Source organism: Hemiscyllium ocellatum, chromosome 13 (genome assembly GCF_020745735.1).
Source record: "Hemiscyllium ocellatum isolate sHemOce1 chromosome 13, sHemOce1.pat.X.cur, whole genome shotgun sequence".
NCBI classification, from domain to species: domain Eukaryota; kingdom Metazoa; phylum Chordata; class Chondrichthyes; order Orectolobiformes; family Hemiscylliidae; genus Hemiscyllium; species Hemiscyllium ocellatum.
The window spans coordinates 8,674,724-8,693,431 of record NC_083413.1 but is presented as its reverse complement, the minus strand read 5'-3'; the positions used below and the strand labels follow the sequence as shown (position 1 = coordinate 8,693,431).

The 18,708-nt window shown below is 44.8% G+C and overlaps 1 protein-coding gene across 3 annotated transcripts in view; it reads left to right on the top strand.

Moving 5' to 3' along the window:
- Positions 1–18,228, top strand: part of LOC132821418 (phospholipid scramblase 2-like) — a 92,042-nt gene extending 73,814 nt beyond the window's left edge. The window contains exons 7-9 of one of the 3 annotated variants that reach the window (XM_060834003.1): positions 4,874–5,035; positions 17,319–17,377; positions 17,847–18,228. In XM_060834003.1, coding sequence (XP_060689986.1) covers positions 4,874–5,035; positions 17,319–17,348 — 192 coding nt within the window. In that variant the 3' untranslated portion in view covers positions 17,349–17,377; positions 17,847–18,228. Of the gene's footprint in view, positions 1–4,873; positions 5,036–17,318; positions 17,378–17,482 lie in introns of all 3 variants that reach the window. The other 2 variants (XM_060834002.1, XM_060834001.1) reach the window with 2 other exon arrangements.
- The last annotated feature ends 480 nt before the right edge of the window (positions 18,229–18,708 follow it).

The window sequence follows — 18,708 nt, the reverse complement described above, 5'->3', positions numbered from 1 at the left end:
TGCTCATGGCTACGTATCCCCGGACACTGTAGACAATTTAGCATGGCCCATCTACCTAACCTGCACATCTTTAGACTATGAGAGGAAACCAGAGCACCTGGAGGAGAATGTGCAAACTCCAGATGTGATGGTCCTGCTTCACCTAGCCCACAGGAAAGCTCTTAATAGTTCTTGTGACAAGCACTTGTAAATGATTTACATCAACATTTTCTTTTTGCAGTTTGTTCTGTATTAGTTTTAGAAAATTAACCTGGAGAAGAAGCAGAGGTATGAAGAGGAATGCATTTTAGTGGGAGTGAATATGAATCAACTTGAATTAGAATTATTCTGGAACGGAAAAGGACAGACCAAAATTAAATTACGTTAAATTACAGACCAAAATTACATTGAAGAAACCCGTGCTTGCATTCAATCAGACATTGTCAGCACAGAAATAGGTCCATTGACCTCCTGAGACCGCTCTGCCATTCAATAAGACCACAGCTAAAATGAACACCAAAAGTGCTGGAGAAACTCAGCAGGTCTCTCAGTATCTGTGGAAACAGAACCAAAGTTAATGTTCCAGCTCCAGATTTGAAGAAGAATCATAGTGGACTTAACGTTATCTCTCTCTCTCTCCTCTCCCCTTGTGCTTGCTCTCTCGCTCTCTCTCTCTCTCTCTCCCTCCCCCCGCCCCTTCTCCTCGCTCCCCTCATGTGCTAGCTCTCGCTCTCTCTCTCTCCTACCCCCCCACCCACGCGCTAGCTCTCTCTCTCTCTCTATAGCTCTCTCTCTCTCTCTCTGTGGCTCTTCCTCCCCCCCTCTCTCTTCCTCTCTTTCTCTCTCTCTCTCTCTCTCTTCCCCCCACCCCTCACACGGTAGCTCTTTCTCTCTCTCTCTCTCTCCACCCCCCTACAAATTTTTCTGTGTTTCTCCAGTGAATGTGTTTGTTTCAGATTTCCAGAATCTGCAGTCCTTTGCATTTATTTAAGATCACGGTATGATCTGCTTTCTCTGCACTCCCCTGGACCTCTGATCAACCTTTGCTTATCAAAAAACCATCTAACACTGCCTCAGTCATATTCAGTGATCTGTTTTCACTCCATTTTGAGGAAGAACGTTTCAAATTTGCAAAGCTGCTGTATGGTTTAGCAGAAATGGGACAGAAACGTTATTTAGAAGTAAATCAAATATGGGCACAATTCTTGATAATTGTTTTCGGTCTGTCTTTGTGAACGAAGGATGAAGTGGATAATACAGTTAATGTGAAGTGTTGCACAGCATAAACAGAGTGAGAGAAGGACTATTGATTAGTTGAGTGTTTTTTTGCAAGTAATCACCAGTTCTAGGCGAGAGGTACGGTGCCAGAGGACTGGAAAAATGATAAGGATATAACACCATTCAAAAAGGCAGGAGAGGTACACCAATTAATTACAAACCCGTTAGCCTCACCTCAGTGGTGATCAAATTATTAGAATAAATGGCAGAGGAAGTATTGATCATCACTTAGAAAGGAACACTTAATCGAGTAGAGTTAGCAGGCATTTGTGAAGGGACTATTGTGCCTAATTTTGTTTGATAATTTTAACGAGGTAATGAGGAAGGTCATTAAAGGTAACACATTCAATGTAGTACAGGATCGAATTTAACACCTTAGAGATATTGTGAGTGATGTGAGAGGCACAATGGATACTAACTCTTGTTTTCCCTCTGAAATGAAAGAGGGATCAGATTTCAAGTTAGATATCTTGGCGTTAAGATTGGCTAATCTATTCCATGGCCATTATTTTATATTCTAATCAACATATTCAGAGATAAAATTGCACAAGGGTATAAATTATATTTTAGTTTGTTTCAATCAACTAAAAGTGAGTACCATTTGATATTGATCACCGCATGCTAAGGACAGATCTGTTCAGCTTTTCCGTGTAGCGGTTAGAGTCATAGAGATGTACAACACAGAAGCAAACGCTTTGGTCCAACTCAGCCAGATATCCTCAATTAGATATATGGTCCCTACAGTGTGGAAACAGGCCATTCAGCCCAACAAGTCCACACCGACCCTCCAAAGTAATCCACCCAGACCTTTTTAGATTAGATTACTTACAGTGTAGAAACAGGCCCTTCGGCCCAACAAGTCCACACCAACCCGCCGAAGCGCAACCCACCCATACCCCTTACCTAACACTACGGGCAATTTAGCATGGCCAATTCACCTGACCCGCACATCTTTAGACTGTGGGAGGAAACCGGAGCACCCGGAGGAAACCCACGCAGACACGGGGAGAATGTGCAAACTCCACACAGTCAGTCGCCTGAGTCGGGAATTGAACCCGGGTCTCAGGCGCTGTGAGGCAGCAGTGCTAACCACTGTGCCACCGTGCCGCCTACAATATTCCCCGTATTTACTCCTGACTAATGCACCTAACACTGTGGACAATTTAGCATGGCCAATTCGCCTGACCTGCACATCTTTAGATTGTGGGAGGAAACCCACACAGACATGGGGAGGAGGAGCAAATGCCACACAGACAACCGCCCGAGGCAGAGATTGAACCCAGGTCCCTGGCGCTGTGAGGCAACAGTGCTAACCACAGAGTCACCGTGCCACCCCAATTAATCTAATCTTTGCCAGCACTTGGCCCATATCCATCCAAACCCTTCCTATTCATATACCCATCCAGGTGCCTTTTAAATGTTGCAATTGTACCAGTCTTCACCACTTCCTCTGGCAGCACATTCCATACACATACCACCCTCCGTGTGAAAAAGTTGCCCCTTAGGTCCCTTTAAATCCAACCCCTCTCATCCTTAACTTATACCCTCTACTTTTGGACTCCCCCAACCTAGGGAAAAGGCCTTGTCTATTTACCCTACCCATGCCCCTCATGATTTTATTAGCCTCTATAAGGTCACCTCTCAGCCTCCAGCGCTCCAGGAAAAATGGTCCCAGCCTGTTCAGCCTCTCCCTATAGCTCAAGCCCCTCAACCCTGGCGACATCCTTGTACATCTTTTCTGAACCCTTTCAAATTTCACAACATCTTTCCTGTAGCAGGGAGACCAGAATTACATGCATGTTCCAAAAATGCATAACCAGCGTCCTGTACAGCCGCAACATGACCTCCCATCTCCTATACTCAATGCTCTGACCAATAAAGGCAAGTGTACCAAACACCTTCTTCACTATCTTGTCTACCTTCCATTTTGAAGGAACTATGAACTTAAGGTCTCTTTGTTCAGCAACGCTCCCTAGGACCTTACCATTAAATATATAAGTCCTGTTCTGGTTTGCCTTTCCAAAATACAGCACCTCACATTTATCTAAATTAAACTTCATTTGACACTCCATTGGTCCATCTGATGAAGATCCCATTGTACTCGGAGATAGCTGTCCACTACTTCTCCAATTTTGGTGTTATCTGCAAACTTACTAACCTTACCTCCTATTTTCACATGCAAATCATAGAACATAAAGCAGTCCAGCACTGTACAGGCCCTTCTGCTTCTGATGTTGTGCCGACCTTTTATCCTACTCTTAGATCATACTAACCTACATTTTACTATCACCCATGTGCCTATCTAAGAGTCGCTTAAATGTCCCTAATGTATCTGACTCTACTACCACTGCTGGCAGTCCATTCCACACACCCACCACTCTCTGTGTAAAGAACCTACCTCTGACATCTTCACCAATCACCTTAAGATTATGTCCCCTCATGATAGCCATTTCCACCCTGGGAAAAAGTCTCTATCTATGCCTCTCATCATCCTGTACACCTTTATTAAGCCACCTCTCATTGTTCTTCACTCCAATGAGAAAAACCCTAGCTCCCTCAACCTTGCTTCATAAGACATGCCCTCCAGTCTAGGCAGCATCCTGGTAAATCTCTTCGGCACCCTCTCTAAAGCTTTCACATCTTTCCTATAATGAAGCGACCAGAACTGAACACAAAATCATTTACATAAATGATGAAAAGCAAAGGACAAAGCATTCTGCAAGCCAAAATTGACATGAGAGTGTAATGGATTCACAGTACCTTACTGCTGTTTGTATATCAAGCATACTTCGTCTCATTCAGTTACATAGACACCTGATGATGTGGAAGCAGGCCATTTGGCCCATCGAATCCACACTGACCTTCTGAAGAACAGCCCACTCAGACCTACCCCCCTACCCAATCACTGTAACCCCATATTTCCCATGGCCAATCCACCTAACCTGCACATCATAGACAACTTAACACGGCCAATCCATATAACCTGCCCATCTTTTGGTCTGTGGGAGGAAACCAGAGCACCCAGAGGAAACCCATGCAGATACGAGGAGAATGTGAAAGCTCTACACAGGTAGTCATTCGAGGATGGAATTGAACCTGGGTCCCTAGTGCTGTGAGGCAGCAGCACGCACCACTGAGCCACTAGAATGAGCCTGTATTTCGTGGCATTTAGTAGAATGAGAGGTGACCTTACCTTGGAAGCCTTGACAGGGCAGCTGTTAGAATGGAATGCCTTGAACTAGCAGTAATGATCTGAGGAAGAAATTTTAGATTGAGATGATGAGAGATTATTCACCCACATGCTGATGAGTCATTCCCTATCCTCAATGGTTGGTGATGCTGAGTCATTGGGTATCTTCAAGAGTGGGACTGATGGATGTTTGAAACTTAAGCCAGTCAAAGGACATGGGAATTGAACAGAAATGTAAAGTTCAGGTAAAAGAGCACCTTTTGTCTTTTGATTGTCCAAGGACACTCGAGGTGTTGAGTGACTCCTACCCTTAGTTCTTAGTCAGCACACAGAAATGCTGCGAGGTAATTGCCCCTGTAAGGGGTCAGTCACATGTTTAAGGCAAGTCCAATAGATTCAAACTTAATGATTATTATCTTGTTCCAGGTTACAAATCTTGATGAAAGTGAAACAGTTGGGAAAATCTCAAAGCAGTGGACCGGACTCACAAGAGAGGCTTTCACGGATGCCACTAACTTTGGGATCCAGTTCCCCATGGATTTGGATGTTAAGATGAAAGCAGTAATGCTGGGTGCCTGCTTTCTGATTGTAAGTATTATAAAGTCATTGAGTCGTAGAGATGTACAGTGCGGAAACAAACCATTCGGTCCAACTCGTCCATGCTGGTCAGATATCCCAACCCAAACTGGTCCCACCTGCCAGCACTCAGCCCATATCCCTCCAAACTCTTCCTATTCATATACCCATCCAAATGCCTTTTAAATGTTGCAATTGTACCAGCCTCCACTTCCTCTGGTAGCTCATTCCATACATGTACCACCCTCTGCGTGAAAAAGTTAATTGTATCAGAAATGCAGCGTGTTGTATTCGACCCATTCCATACAAACTGGGTTCATCAGTATCCTTGGGAGCACTTCGCTAATACTGAATTACGTAGTCACACCCTCCAGTGTTCAGATTACTGAGTTTTGACCATATCCACATGCTATCATAGCTGATACTGCCTACAAGAACTTCACCAAATTCTGCCCTGTCTTAATTCATCCATCACTGAAGCCTTCATTCCTGCTTTTATTACCCTAGACTTGTGCATTACAGCACACGGCTCCACTCAGGTCCTGCCTTCCAGCCTCCAAAACCTTCAGCTGATCCCAATCTCTGCTATGTGTTTTTGAACGTGCAGCGAGTGCTGTTCACCCAGTGCTCCACAGCTCACTGATCGATTTGGCTCCCAACTGAGCAATGCATGATTTTGAAATTTTTGGCTTCGTGTTCAAATTCCTCCAAACCCTCTTTCATCAGCACGGTGGCTCAGTGGTTAGCATTGCTCTTCACTGAGCTAAGGACCTGGCTGTGATTCCACCCTCTTTGATTAGATTAGATTAGATTCCCTACAGTGTGGAACCAGGCCATTTGGCCCAACAAGTCCACACCCATCCTCCGAAGAGTAACCCACCCAGTCCCATTTCCCTCTGACTAATGCACCTAATACTATGGGCAATTTAGCCTGGCCAATTCACCTAACACTGTGGGCAATTTAAGCATGGCCAATTCACCCGACTTGCACATCTTTGGACTGTGGGAGGAAACCGGAGTGCCCGGAGGAAACCCACGCAGACACGGGGAGAAAGTGCAAACTCCACTCAGACAGTCGCCCAAGGCTGGAATTGAACCTTGGACCCTGGCGCTGTGAGGCGGCAGTGCTAACCACTGAGTCATCGTGCCACCCTTCTCCCTGTGCCTGTGTGGGTTTCCTCCGGATACTCTGGTTTCCTCCCACATTCCAAAGATGTGCAGGTTAGAGTGGATTGGCTATGCTAAATTGCCTATAGTGTTCAGGGATATACAGGCTTGCTGAATTAGTGGTAGAAAGTGCTGGGTTATAGGGTAGGAGGAGGATTCTGGGTGGAATGCCCTTCTGAGGGTTGGTGTGGAATTAATGGGCCAAATGGCCTGCTCCCACACTGTAGGGATTCTATGATCCTTATTGCTGCAACATCCTCCTATCCAGCAACCTGCCAAACCTGGGCTCTTGTTCATTCCAATGTCTTGAATTGTCAAGAGTTAAAACCTGAAATTCCTTTCACCTGTACAGCTCCCCGTCCTCCTTAAGGACCTTCCTTCAAACCCATCTTGTGGTCAGGTATCTCCTGATCTGAAACAAAACACAAAGGGTGGCACGGTGGCTCAGTGGTTAGCACTGCTGCCTCTCAATGCCAGGGTCCGAGGTACGATTCCAGCCTTGGGGTGACTGTCTGTCTGTGTGGAGTTTGTACATTCTCCCTGTATCTGTGTGGGTTTCCTCTGGTTTCCTCCCATTATCCAAAGATGTGCAGGCCGGGTGAATTGGCCATGCAAAATTGCTCATAGTACTAGGTGCATTAGTCAGGTGGGGGGGTTACTCTCCGGAGGGTCGGTGTGGACTTGTTGGGCCGAAGGGCCTGTTTCCACACTGTAGGGAATCTAATCTAACTGCCGATGCTGGAGACAAACACAGAAATTGCTGGAAAAACTTGGCAGCATCAGTGCAGAGGAAGCAGAGTTAACATTTCGGGTTGGGTGACCCTACATCAGGACACTGAACCAGAAATGTTAACTCTGCTTTCTCTTCGCAGATGTTGCCAGACCTGTTGAGTTCTTGCAACAGTTTCTGTTTTCATCTCCTGATCTGGCTTGGTGTCAAATTTTACTTGACAACTCTGCTGTGAAGTACCTTGGGGAATATTATCCTGTCAGAAGTAATGCGTAAATATGAATTGTTTCTGATTGTTTGTTTGAAGCCAAGAAAATGTTTTATTCTGCATTTAACACCCAGAATAGGGACTGGGTGGTCTTTACAATAGTTTTAGATCTGAGAGGGAACATTGATCATTTTGAACTGCTGTGTGAGATTATTTTTCAACAATCCATTAAACCATGAATAATGGAACTGCATTATTCTTCACCATGTACACAATCAGACCTGCTGCTACCATGAAATGGGATTCTGACTAGATTCCCTAGCAGCTGTCAGTGGGGTAGCATTTATATGATGCATTTGTCCCAAACTCTCAAAGAGTAAAGTCTGATTATGGTGTAATTACAACCATTTACTGTTGATTGCAATGCCTGGTAGAATGCTACGGTGCTGAATGGATGCCCCAAGCTCGGTCAGAAAACTCGATTTATGCCCCACTCAGGAACGAGAGATCTCAACTGATAACACAGCAGAGCACCATGGCTGCTTTTTTTTTACACCCATTTCTTCATGTAATGTGAGTGCCACTCAGCATTTATTGCCCATCCCTGAACAACGATTGACAGAGGTCTCCATTAGCCTCATTCCTTTACGGTAAGACTTAAACTAAAGCCTAGTACCTTATAAACTTGTAAAGTTATACAACACGGTGGCTCAGTGGTTAGCACTGCTGCCTCACAGTGCCAGGGATCCGGGTTCGATTCCACCCTCAGGCGACTGTCTGTGTGGAGTTTGCACGTTCTCCCCGTGTCTGTGTGGGTTTCCTCCGGGTGCTCCGGTTTCCTCCCACAGTCCAAAGATGTGCAGGTCAGGTGAATTGGTCATGGTCAGTTGCCCACAGTGTTAGGTGCATTAGTCAGAGGTAAATATGGGAAATGGATCTAGGTGGGTTACTCTTGAAGGGTTGGTATGGATTTATTGGGCCAAATTGCCTGCCTCCACACTATAGAGAATCTAATCTATACAGAGCAGGCATCCCCATCTGTATTATTATGACACAGAAACAGACCTTTCAGTGCAACTCGTCCATGTCAACCAGATATCCTAAACTAATCTAGTCCCATTTGCCAGCACTTGGCCCATATCCCTCTAAACACTTCCTCTTCATATGCCCATCCAGATGCTTTTTAAACATTGTAGCTGTACCAGCCTCCACCACTTCCTCTGGCAACTCATTCCATACACGTACCACCCTCTGCATGAAAAAGCTGACCCTTAGGTCCCTTTTAAATCTTTCTCCTCTCACCATAAACCTTTGCCCTTTAGTTTTAGGCTCCCCTCCCAGGGAAAACATCCTGGTCTATTCACCCTATCCATATCTTTCATGATTTTATAAACATCTCTGTATAAGGTCACCCCTCAGCCTCCGATGCTCCAGGGAAAATAATTCCAGCCCATTCAGTCTCTCCCTAAAAACCCAAACCCTCCAACCCTGGTATCATCCTTGTAAATGTTTTTTAAACCCTTTTCAAGTTCAACAACATCCTTCCTACAGCCGGGAGACTAGAATTTAATGCAGTATCCCAAAAGTGGCCTACCATAACATGACCTCCCAACTCCGATCCACCTTCAAAGCACTATGAACCTACACTCTAAGGTGTCTTTGTTCAGCAACACTTCCTTCTTAGCACAATGGCATATTATGCATTGTCCTATTTTGAAAAGAAAAAACATTAATGGTTTTCTTTAAATGAACTTGACAATGTTTGTGTCCTGGCAAAAGACCTCAGGCGACTGACTGTGTGGAGTTTGCACATTCTCCCCGTGTCTGCGTGGGTTTCCTCCGGGTGCTCCGGTTTCCTCCCACAGTCCAAAAACTGTGCAGGTTAGGTAAATTGACCACGCTAAATTGCCCGGAGTGTTAGGTGAAGGGGTAAATGTAGGGGAATGGGTCTGGGTGGGTTGCGCTTCGGCAGGTCAGTGTGGACTTGCTGGGCCGAAGGGCCTGTTTCCACATTGTAAGTAATGTAAGTAATCTAATCTAAAAAAGACCTCAGCAACAGTGGGGTCAACACCTACACATCGACTTCCTGCTTTTTCTCTTGATGCTCTGCACCCTGGGAGTAAAGTACTTTCAGATATGCTACCTAGCTAAAGGCACCATATCATTGCAAGTTACTGCCCCGGGGAAAACGTCAGACGGACCCAACTTCATTCTTCTCTGCTCAGTGCAGCGTATTGTGTAAAAGTACAGAGGTGGGAAGAACAGAAGAGATTATGTTACAAAAGCAATCCGCTTGAGTCCAGCCTCAATCTGCCTTTCATTATTATAATGATATGATTTTCTGAAATGAGTGTCAGCATGCATCATTAAAGGATGACCTTGTTAATGGACCTGAAACAGGGAGCATGCCCTGTCGATAGGAAACGTGGTTGTAAATAGAAAGCATTGTCAGCTTAAATCAGCCACTGACTTGTTTGATTAGAGTCTTGTTAATCTAATGGAAGACAGGTTTTTATCACCAGATAGAGTGGCACAGTGTTAACGCAGCTCCTTGTCAGTGCCAGGGACTCGGTTTCAATTCCACCTTTGGGTAACTGTGTGGAGTGTGCACGTCATCCCTGTGTCTGTGTAGGTTTCCTCCAGGCGCTCTGGTTTCTTACCATAGTTGAAAAATGTGTTACTTGAAAAGCGCAGCAGGTCAGGCAGCATCCAAGGAGCAGGAGAATCGACGTTTCGGGCATGAGCCCTTCTTCAGGGATTCCTGAAGAAGGGATCATGCCCGAAACGTCGATTCTCCTGTTCCTTGGATGCTGCCTGACCTGCTGCGCTTTTCCAGCAACACATTTTTCAGCTCTGATCTCCAGCATCTGCAGTCCTCACTTTCTTCCCTTAGTCCAAAGATGTGTAGGTTAGGTGTATTGGCCATGGGAAATGCAGAGTTACAGGGTGGTCTGTATTGAATGCTCTTCAGAGGGTTGTTGTGGGCACGATGGGCTGAATGGCCTGATTCAATGAATGTCAGTTGGAGTTGTACAACAAGTGAATTCAGAGGGCATCTTATTTTACAAATTATTTCTGTTTGTTAATCTTGTTCCTGCTCAAAGCTAACATTCCAGCTATGTTTATATAATGGATGTGACATCATTGAATGGCATTTCGTTTCTGGTGAGATTCATTTGTGACATTGGAATGTAGTCCCATATTGCACGGACATTGCTCATTTTTTTAAAGAAATTAATCCATAACGTCCGCAACAAAAAACTATGGAATGTGCAGTAAGTTAAGTAGTAAAATGTTTTAATGTTCACACTCCACTGGGTCAAGCTGTTCCAGTCCAATTACCTACTTGGAAAGGCGGAGAATCACCCAGGTCTGCCCAGTCCATACAAAGCATGAGAACTCCAAAGTCACCAATTATTGCCCATCAGTTTACTCTCAATCAGCAGCCAAGTGATGGAAGTGGTTGTTAATACTGATGTCATGAGGTACAGTGGTACAGTCGCACTGCTGCCTCACAGCGCCAGAGACCCAGGTTCAATTCCCACCTCAGGCGACTGACTGTGTGGAGTTTGCACATTCTCCCCGTGTCTGCGTTGGTTTCCTCCAGGTGCTCCGGTTTCCTCCCACAGTCTAAAGATGTGCAGGTCAGGTGAATTGGCCATGCTAAATTGCCTGTAGTGTTAGGTAAGGGGTAAATGTAGGGGTATGGGTGGGTTGCGCTTCGGCGGGTCAGTGTGGACTTGTTGGGCCGAAGGGCCAGTTTCCACATTGTAAATAATCTAATCTAATCTTACATAACAGTAACCTGCTCACTGATGCTCAATTTCAGTCCTATTCCCCGACCCTCCCCACCAATCCACTCAGCTCCTCAAATTATTTCAACCTTGGTCAAATCATGGCCAAAAGAACTGGTCTTGGAAAAGTGATAGTGTTTTTCTTTAATGTCAAGGCAGTATTTCACGCAATGTGACATTAAGGAGCTCTATAAAGACTGGAGTCAATCAGAATCAGGAGAACAGCCTCAGATTTCTAAGAGTCATATCTTGTACATAGAAAAATGCACCACATCCACAAATATCCACTCCCTCCACCATCAACACTCAGCAGCAGCAGTGTGATGAAGGATTTTTGCCGAAACATTGATTTTCCTGTTCCTCAGGTGCTGCCTGACCTGCTGTGCTTTTCCAGCACCACCCTGATCTTGACTCTGATCTCCAGCATCTGCAGTCCTCACTTTTACATACCATCTACAAGAGCCACTGCAGAAATTCATCAAAGGTCCTTATACAGCACCTTCCAAACCCACGACCACTGGTCAAGAGGAGCAGATATATGGAAATACCACCACCTGCAAGACCCCTCCAAACTACTCACCATCCTGACTTGGAAATATATATCGCCGTTCCTTCACTGTCACTGGGGCAAAAGTCTAGAATTCTCTCCCTCACAGTATAATACTGAATCTATTCCCCAGTCAGTGATTTTCCCTGCACTTGTATCATGTGTAGTTTGTAATGTTACTCTTCTACTGGTCTCACTGTGGGGCTGCTTCTCAATCCACACTTATATGCTCTCCCACTCACCCCTCACACTGCAGCAACCATTTACTTAAGCAACTTCATTTCCCCTTCTGCCCCGAATTCCCAGTTACACTCACTCACCTTCTGTCTCTCACCGGTTATGTCTCCATCACACTTGTCACGTCTCCCTGGGATAGCATGCTGGATCTCAAGCCCCACTATTCCCAGAATCATCACAAAAGTTAAAGACTCTTAAAACTGTGAAAAATTCCCCAAATTACTCGTCTTTCAGACCCACGTTGACAGAAAGCAGGGGCTAGTTCCTTATCACATAAACAGATTAAAAAATAGGAGCAATAATAGGCCATTCAGCCCTTCAAGTCTGGCCCACCATTCAATATGATCATCCAAACCAGTCCCCCATTCTCACTTTCTCCCCATATTCTTAGATCCCTGTATCCCCGAGTGCTACATCCAACTCAATTCTTAAAATCTTACAATGTTTTGGCATCGGTAACTCTCTGGTAGTGACTTCCACAGGAGCACCGTTCTGCGGGTAGAGAGGTTGTTCCTTATCTCAGCCTAAATGGTTTACCCCTTACCCTTACCCCTCTCTCAAGGGAATAGGCACTTATAGTCATAGAGATGTACAGCACAGAAACTGACCCCTCGGTCCAACTTGTCCACGCCGACCAGATATCCAAACCCAATCAACTCCCACCTGCAAGCACCTGGCCCATATCCCTCCTAACCCTTCCTTCCTATTTAACTTCTACTTCAGCCGTTGTCCTGGGAGTGATTTAAATGCCTCTCTTAACCATTTTTAAATGCTTTAATTAACAGTTACCTCTTTTTTTCTATAACAAGCGCAAGCCCACATTGGGTCTTTCCAGGAGATCTTAATGATGGTGAAGTGTGCTCATGTTACTGATTTCCTCATCTTTGATATACTTGACCAACAGTCTGTATAAAATGTGCTGTATTAATCCTCCTGAAATCAAAAGCCATGACCCTGTGTCAGCAAAGGTTCTGTAAAGAACATCTACTGTGTGCTTCAACCTCCGCATGGCCAGTGGTGAACAACAGAAACATTGAAATATCTTGATTATACTGAGAATTCATCAGTATTGTTTATAGCGGAGAATTGCTTCAGTTTATAACCTAGGAGCAGGAGAAGGCAATTCAGCCCCTTGGGCCTAGTCCACTATTTAATACGATCATGGCTGATCTCACTTCAGCCTCAGCTCTTTAAGGGCGGCACAGTGGCACAGCAGTTAGCACTGCTGCCTCACAGCGCCTGAGACCCGGGTTCAATTCCCGACTCAGGGACTGTGTGGAGTTTGCATGTTCTCCCTGTGTCTGCGTGGATTTCCTCCGGGTGCTCCGGTTTCCTCCCACAGCCCAAAGATGTGTAGGTCAGGTGAATTGGCCATGCTAAATTGCCTGTAGTGTTAGGTAAGGGGTAAATGTAGGGGTATGGGTGGGTTTCGCTTCGGCGGGTCGGTGTGGACTTGTTAGGCCGAAGGGCCTGTTTGCACACTGTAAGTAATCTAATCTAATCTTCTTTCCTGCCCACGCTCCATAACCCTTCAACCCATCACTATTTAATGTTCTGTCCTTAAATTTATCCAATTTCCCAGCACTGACCACACTCTGGGGCAGTGAGTTCCAAAGATTGAAGACCTTTTGAGAGAAGCAATTTTCTCCTCAGCTCTGTTTTAAACCTACGCACCACCGCCTTCTCCGCCCCCCCCCCCCCCCCACCACCACCACCACCACCAGCAGCTGAAAACGATGAGCTCAAATTATGGCTTTGATATACAGGAGGACGAAAAGGTAAAGTCACCGTAGTCCTGCCATTGGACAGCTCCTGTGGCAAAGGGAGAAAATTGGTGATGGATTAACTTGAGAGTCACCACCCCTCAGTCAAATAGAGAAGTTAAGGAAGAGAGTTCTTTGTGGTAACCTCAGCCAGTGCAGGAACTGAACCCACGCTGTTGGCATCTCTAGGCATTGCATCCTGGCCCTTGAGCAAACTGAGTTAGCCGATCCCCTCCAGAGAAAGCATTGGAACAAATCATCAAAACAACAGTGCATAATCTCCCCATCGAAATCCATTTTCTGTCCCCAGCCATTGGTGTTATTCACAGACAGAGCTCATGAACAATGCATCCAGCTGTGAGTGCTATCATTTGAATTGAATTTATTGTCACATATACCAAGGCACAGTGAAAAGCTTTGTCTTGCGAGCAATATAGGCAGATCACAGAGTTGAGTAGCATAAACAGTATATAATAGGTAAACAGCAGCAAAAACAAAACCACACGGACAGGTGAATGTTAGTTTGACAGTCCATTCAGTATTTTAACACCGGTCGGGTAGAAACTGTTACAAAACCAGCTGGTGTGTGTGTTCAGGCTTCTGTACCTTCTCCCCGATGGTAGAGGTTGTAGAAAAACATTGCCAGGGTGGGATGGATCTTTGAGAATGCTGGCGGCCTTTCCTTGACAGTGGGCCTGGTAGATGGATTCTATAGATGGGAGGTTGGCTTTTGTGATTGTCTGGGCCGAGTTCACCACTCTGTGTAACTGTCTCCGATCTGGAATGGTACAGTTGCCATACCAGGTAGTGATACATCCAGACAGAATGCTCTCGATGGCCCACCTATAAAAGTTGGTAAGGGTATTTCCTGTCATGCCAAATTTCCTCTGCTGCCTGAGGAAGAAGAGACATTGGGCCTTTGTAACCAGTGCGTCTACATGAAGAGTCCAAGAAAGCTTGTGGATGACCACTCCCAGGAGCTTGACACTCTCCTATCATTTCCATTTAGAATGATAGTGTTTGTTGCCATTTGATGTATGGACCAAGAATGAGTGGGCAGACACCTGAGGTATCAGCCATGTTTGGCACTGGGACTATTAATTGTTGAGACCTGGGCTAAACATAACCATTGAGGAACACTCTGAAGGTCATATCCAGCTCACATAAGGGAGAATATAATGCCCTGCAAACCTTGGATTGTCTTGGCAAGGAGTTCAGTGTATGGAAGTGGAATTGGCAGGTAAGGTACCTGATGGAGTGCCAGTTGCCTTCCCACCACCTGTACACCCTTTGGCCCATTCCCACAAGCCCACCAACTAACTCCAGTGTGAAGGGTACAGACTGAAGTGGTGGTTGGGGTCGGGTGTGGGTGTCTACTTATTGGGGTGCCCTGCAATGCCACCCAACGCACTCGCCCCTTTGGGCCTACCATGTCTCCTGCTATCCCATCATGCACCACTGCCTCTGGTAGAGTTGCTGGAAGTGTTAGTCACTATCTGATTGGCCGGATGATAGCCAGGTAAGTTGCTGACTGATTGGGATCTTAATGTATCCTGCCACAAGTGGAGTTGGCACTGGCTGATGGAAGGTGCCACTGTTATACCCATTAAATTCAGCTCCAAGTCATACAATATGCCCCATTTGCCTGGAATGAGCGCAGCTCCAACAACACTCGAAGCTTGACCCCATCCAGGACAAAGCAGCCTGCTTGATTGACACCATATCCATAAGCATCCACTCCCTCAGCAGTACATACTGTCTGCAATTTGGACTGCAGACTTTCACAGCATCTTCCAAATTCACAACCTCTTCCAACAAGAAAGATTAAAGCAGCAGATACAAGGGAACACCACCCTCTGCAAGTTCCCTTCCATGTCACTCACCATCCTGACTTAGAAATATATCGCCATTCCTTCGGTGTCTCTGGATCGAAATCCTGGATCGTCCTCCCTACAGCCGGATCCACCTACAGCAGGTGGACTGCAGCAGTTCAAGAAGACAGCTCCTCCCACCCCCCCACCTTCTCAAGGGGCAACTAGGAACAGGCAATAAATGCAGTCACCATTTCTTACGTCCCAAGAATGAAAGTTGAAATAACAAAAAAAAACAGTTGTTTCCAAGGCTCTGAAGGGCCGAAATGCAGCCATGAGGTGGATGTTTATGAAAATGCTGCATTTTGTTTTTCCACTTAGGCCACTTTTGGAATATTACATACAATTCTGGTCTCCTTCCTAACGGCAAGATGTTATGAAATTTGAAAGGGTTCAGAGATTTACAAGATGTTCCAGGGTTGGAGGGTTTGAGCTACAGGGAGAGACTGAAGAGGCTAGGTCCATTTTCCATGGACCGTTGGAGGCTGAGGGGTGACCTTGTAGAGGTTTATAAAATGATGAGGGGCATGGATAGGGTGAGTAGACAAGGTATTTTCCCTAGGATGGGGGAATTTGAGCTAGAGGGAATAGGTTTAGGGTGAGAGGGAAAAGGTATAAAAGAGACCTAAGGGGCAACGTTTTCACACAGAGGGTGGTACGTGTATGGAATGACCTGCCAGAGAATGTGATGGAGATTGGTACAATTGCAACATTTAAAAGGCATTTGGATAGGTATATGAATAGGAAGGGTTTGGAGGGATATGGGCCGGGTGCTGGCAAGTGGGACTAGAATCGGTTGGGATATCTGGTCGGCATGGACATGTTGGACTGAAGGGTATGTTTCTGTGCCGTACATCTCTATGACTCTATCATTAGGGCCAATCAATCAGCTGTTGAAACATCTGACCAAAAAGCTCATTTTAATTCTGGTGCAATTCCCTTCTTGGCGATCCCATCTCTCGGGATTCTTTCACCCACTGGTATAAACAGCCATCGTGCTGCTGGAAGTCCATTTTCTACACTTGGCAGCCTTCCCAGAATGTTATGAACAATGCGCCTGAACAAACATTGACATCTCAATGAGAGCTGCCATTGAAATGTTGTGTGCAATTAGCCCAGATGGGTAATTCTCAGCAATAGCAGGCTGAGAAAACACTGGGTTGATAATGCGTTCAGCATGGGTTTGAACCTTGTTCTGTGCTGATGTACTATTCAGCTGCGGTGGAGTATTAATTTACCGTCCCTGCTAAACTGGAATCTTGGAAGTTTGTTGAACTTCCATGCTGGAACATTTCAGAATGAAGCCCACGATGGAACAATTGAAAGCTTGCACCAAGCCACATTACTGCAAAAACGTCATGCCACCAACTTCACAGTGTCTCAAGGAACGGCATTTTCTTTAGACACTGGCAACGCTGGCTGGACCGACATTTGTTGCCCATCCCTAGTTGCCGTAGAGAAGGTGGTGGTGATGATGATGAGCTGCCTTCTTGAACCGCTGCACTCCATATTCTGTAAGTTGACCCACAATGCTGTGAGGGAGGGTATTCCAGAACTCTGACCCAGCAACAGTGAAGGAACAGCATTCTACAGAATGAAGCTCAATTATAAATAGGTGGTTAGAAAAGATTGAAGTTTATAAATGCAGCAATAAATCTCACACTTCAAACACGAACCTCCATTCAATTCTGGAAACTTTGTCATAAAATATTTTATTTGAAATGAAATGGTCAAAATTGAAGTATGTAGTTGTTTGTTGATTTTATATTCAGAGTTCTTATTCAATTTCCTTTGGTTAATGAGGGATGTCAAAATCTTATTTGGATGTATGAGCACTTCCAACAGATTAAATCGATATATATCCCAATACAAATGACCACACCTGCTTTTCAAGCGAACTTCTACAGTCCGTTTGCTTAGAAATATTCAGGAATTCAAGTGTTTGCATTTAATCAGGATCACCTTGTTTTTTTTTCAGGATTATGTGTTCTTTGAGAAAAATAACTGAACAAGGATCTAACTATGGAGCCGTGTCTTGTAAGTAGATATGAACAGAGTTACTGCTCTGTCCTATTTGTGACATCTGAATTACGTCGGTCCTAAAACAACTGTACTACAGGGTTTCTTTCTGATTCTGCACAGAGATTGAAACCAATAAGGGATCGAGGAAGGGACATCTTTAACTCTTCCACCTTCACTCAAGATGTGCTAATGATGGGTCTCCTTCATGGTTTTTAGAATGCCAATTATGAAAGCATGTTACAGATGTGCTGACCTTCTTGAACCGACCAGACCTCCAAAGGCTGTGATGTCTTTGATGCTGAAAACCGTACTAATTTTAGAGGCAGTGCAAATCCCTGGGATGCAACATCTTTTCGGCTCAAAGCACAACCAGTTTTCCTGTTTGTGAACTGAAATGGACTTAAGTTAGTAAAAGTGAGTAAGCTGCATAATAATGGATTGCTATCCCCTTTGACATGTTGTTCCCACTATGTGCACTTTACAGGCAATGCTCCACAGCAGGAATGAGAAAGCTAAAAACATATCCTGGAAAGTTTGACAAGCTTATCTGTGTCAGAAAACCAGATGGTGTACCCAAGGCAGAACTCTCCCTTTCCAGCTATTCCAAACAAAAAAAGAAGGAAGTGTCATTTAGGGAAGCAATTTGTAATAGAATATAACATATATATTTGAATGATATAATTCATTTTAGAGTACAGTATATTTTCAAACAAAAATATATAATGCCTGCACAGTGATCAATTGTGCAAATGTGGTTTATGAACAGAAGTCTTTCATTTACTACAGATGGATTAACAGACCTGTGTGAAAAACTGACTTTCTGTACTGAATATTCCTCTATTACGACAAGATGATAATAAATCAATAAATATGGTACTTGTGTTTTTATTATGGCCGTTATGTTTTTAGAGAAACTCGGTGGCCCTCTATAAGATCTTCATTCAGTGGCAAATTTGTGTCGAGGGTTGCTTTCATATTTATGGAGTTACTAACGTGGTTAATGTGCATCTCAACGTCAAAACAATTCCTATTTAATGTGTGTTCTCCAAACATCCTCCCTAAGCAGGAACTGCAAATATTAGCCATTTTTCATTGCCAAAAACTGATGGAACTATCGTAGATACCCCATATCCGCAGATTTGGTTTCTGCGGTTTCGGTTAACGCGGTCCGAAAATTTTACACGGAACATTCCAGAAATAATTCCAGGAGGCTACTGGTGAAGTAAATTTCCCACTTGAATGATAGGGTTTGCTACTATCTGCAGTTTTGGGCATCCGCTGTAGGTCTTGGAACATACCACCTGCGATATGAAGGGGACACCTGTACTGTGGTTAACACTACCTTA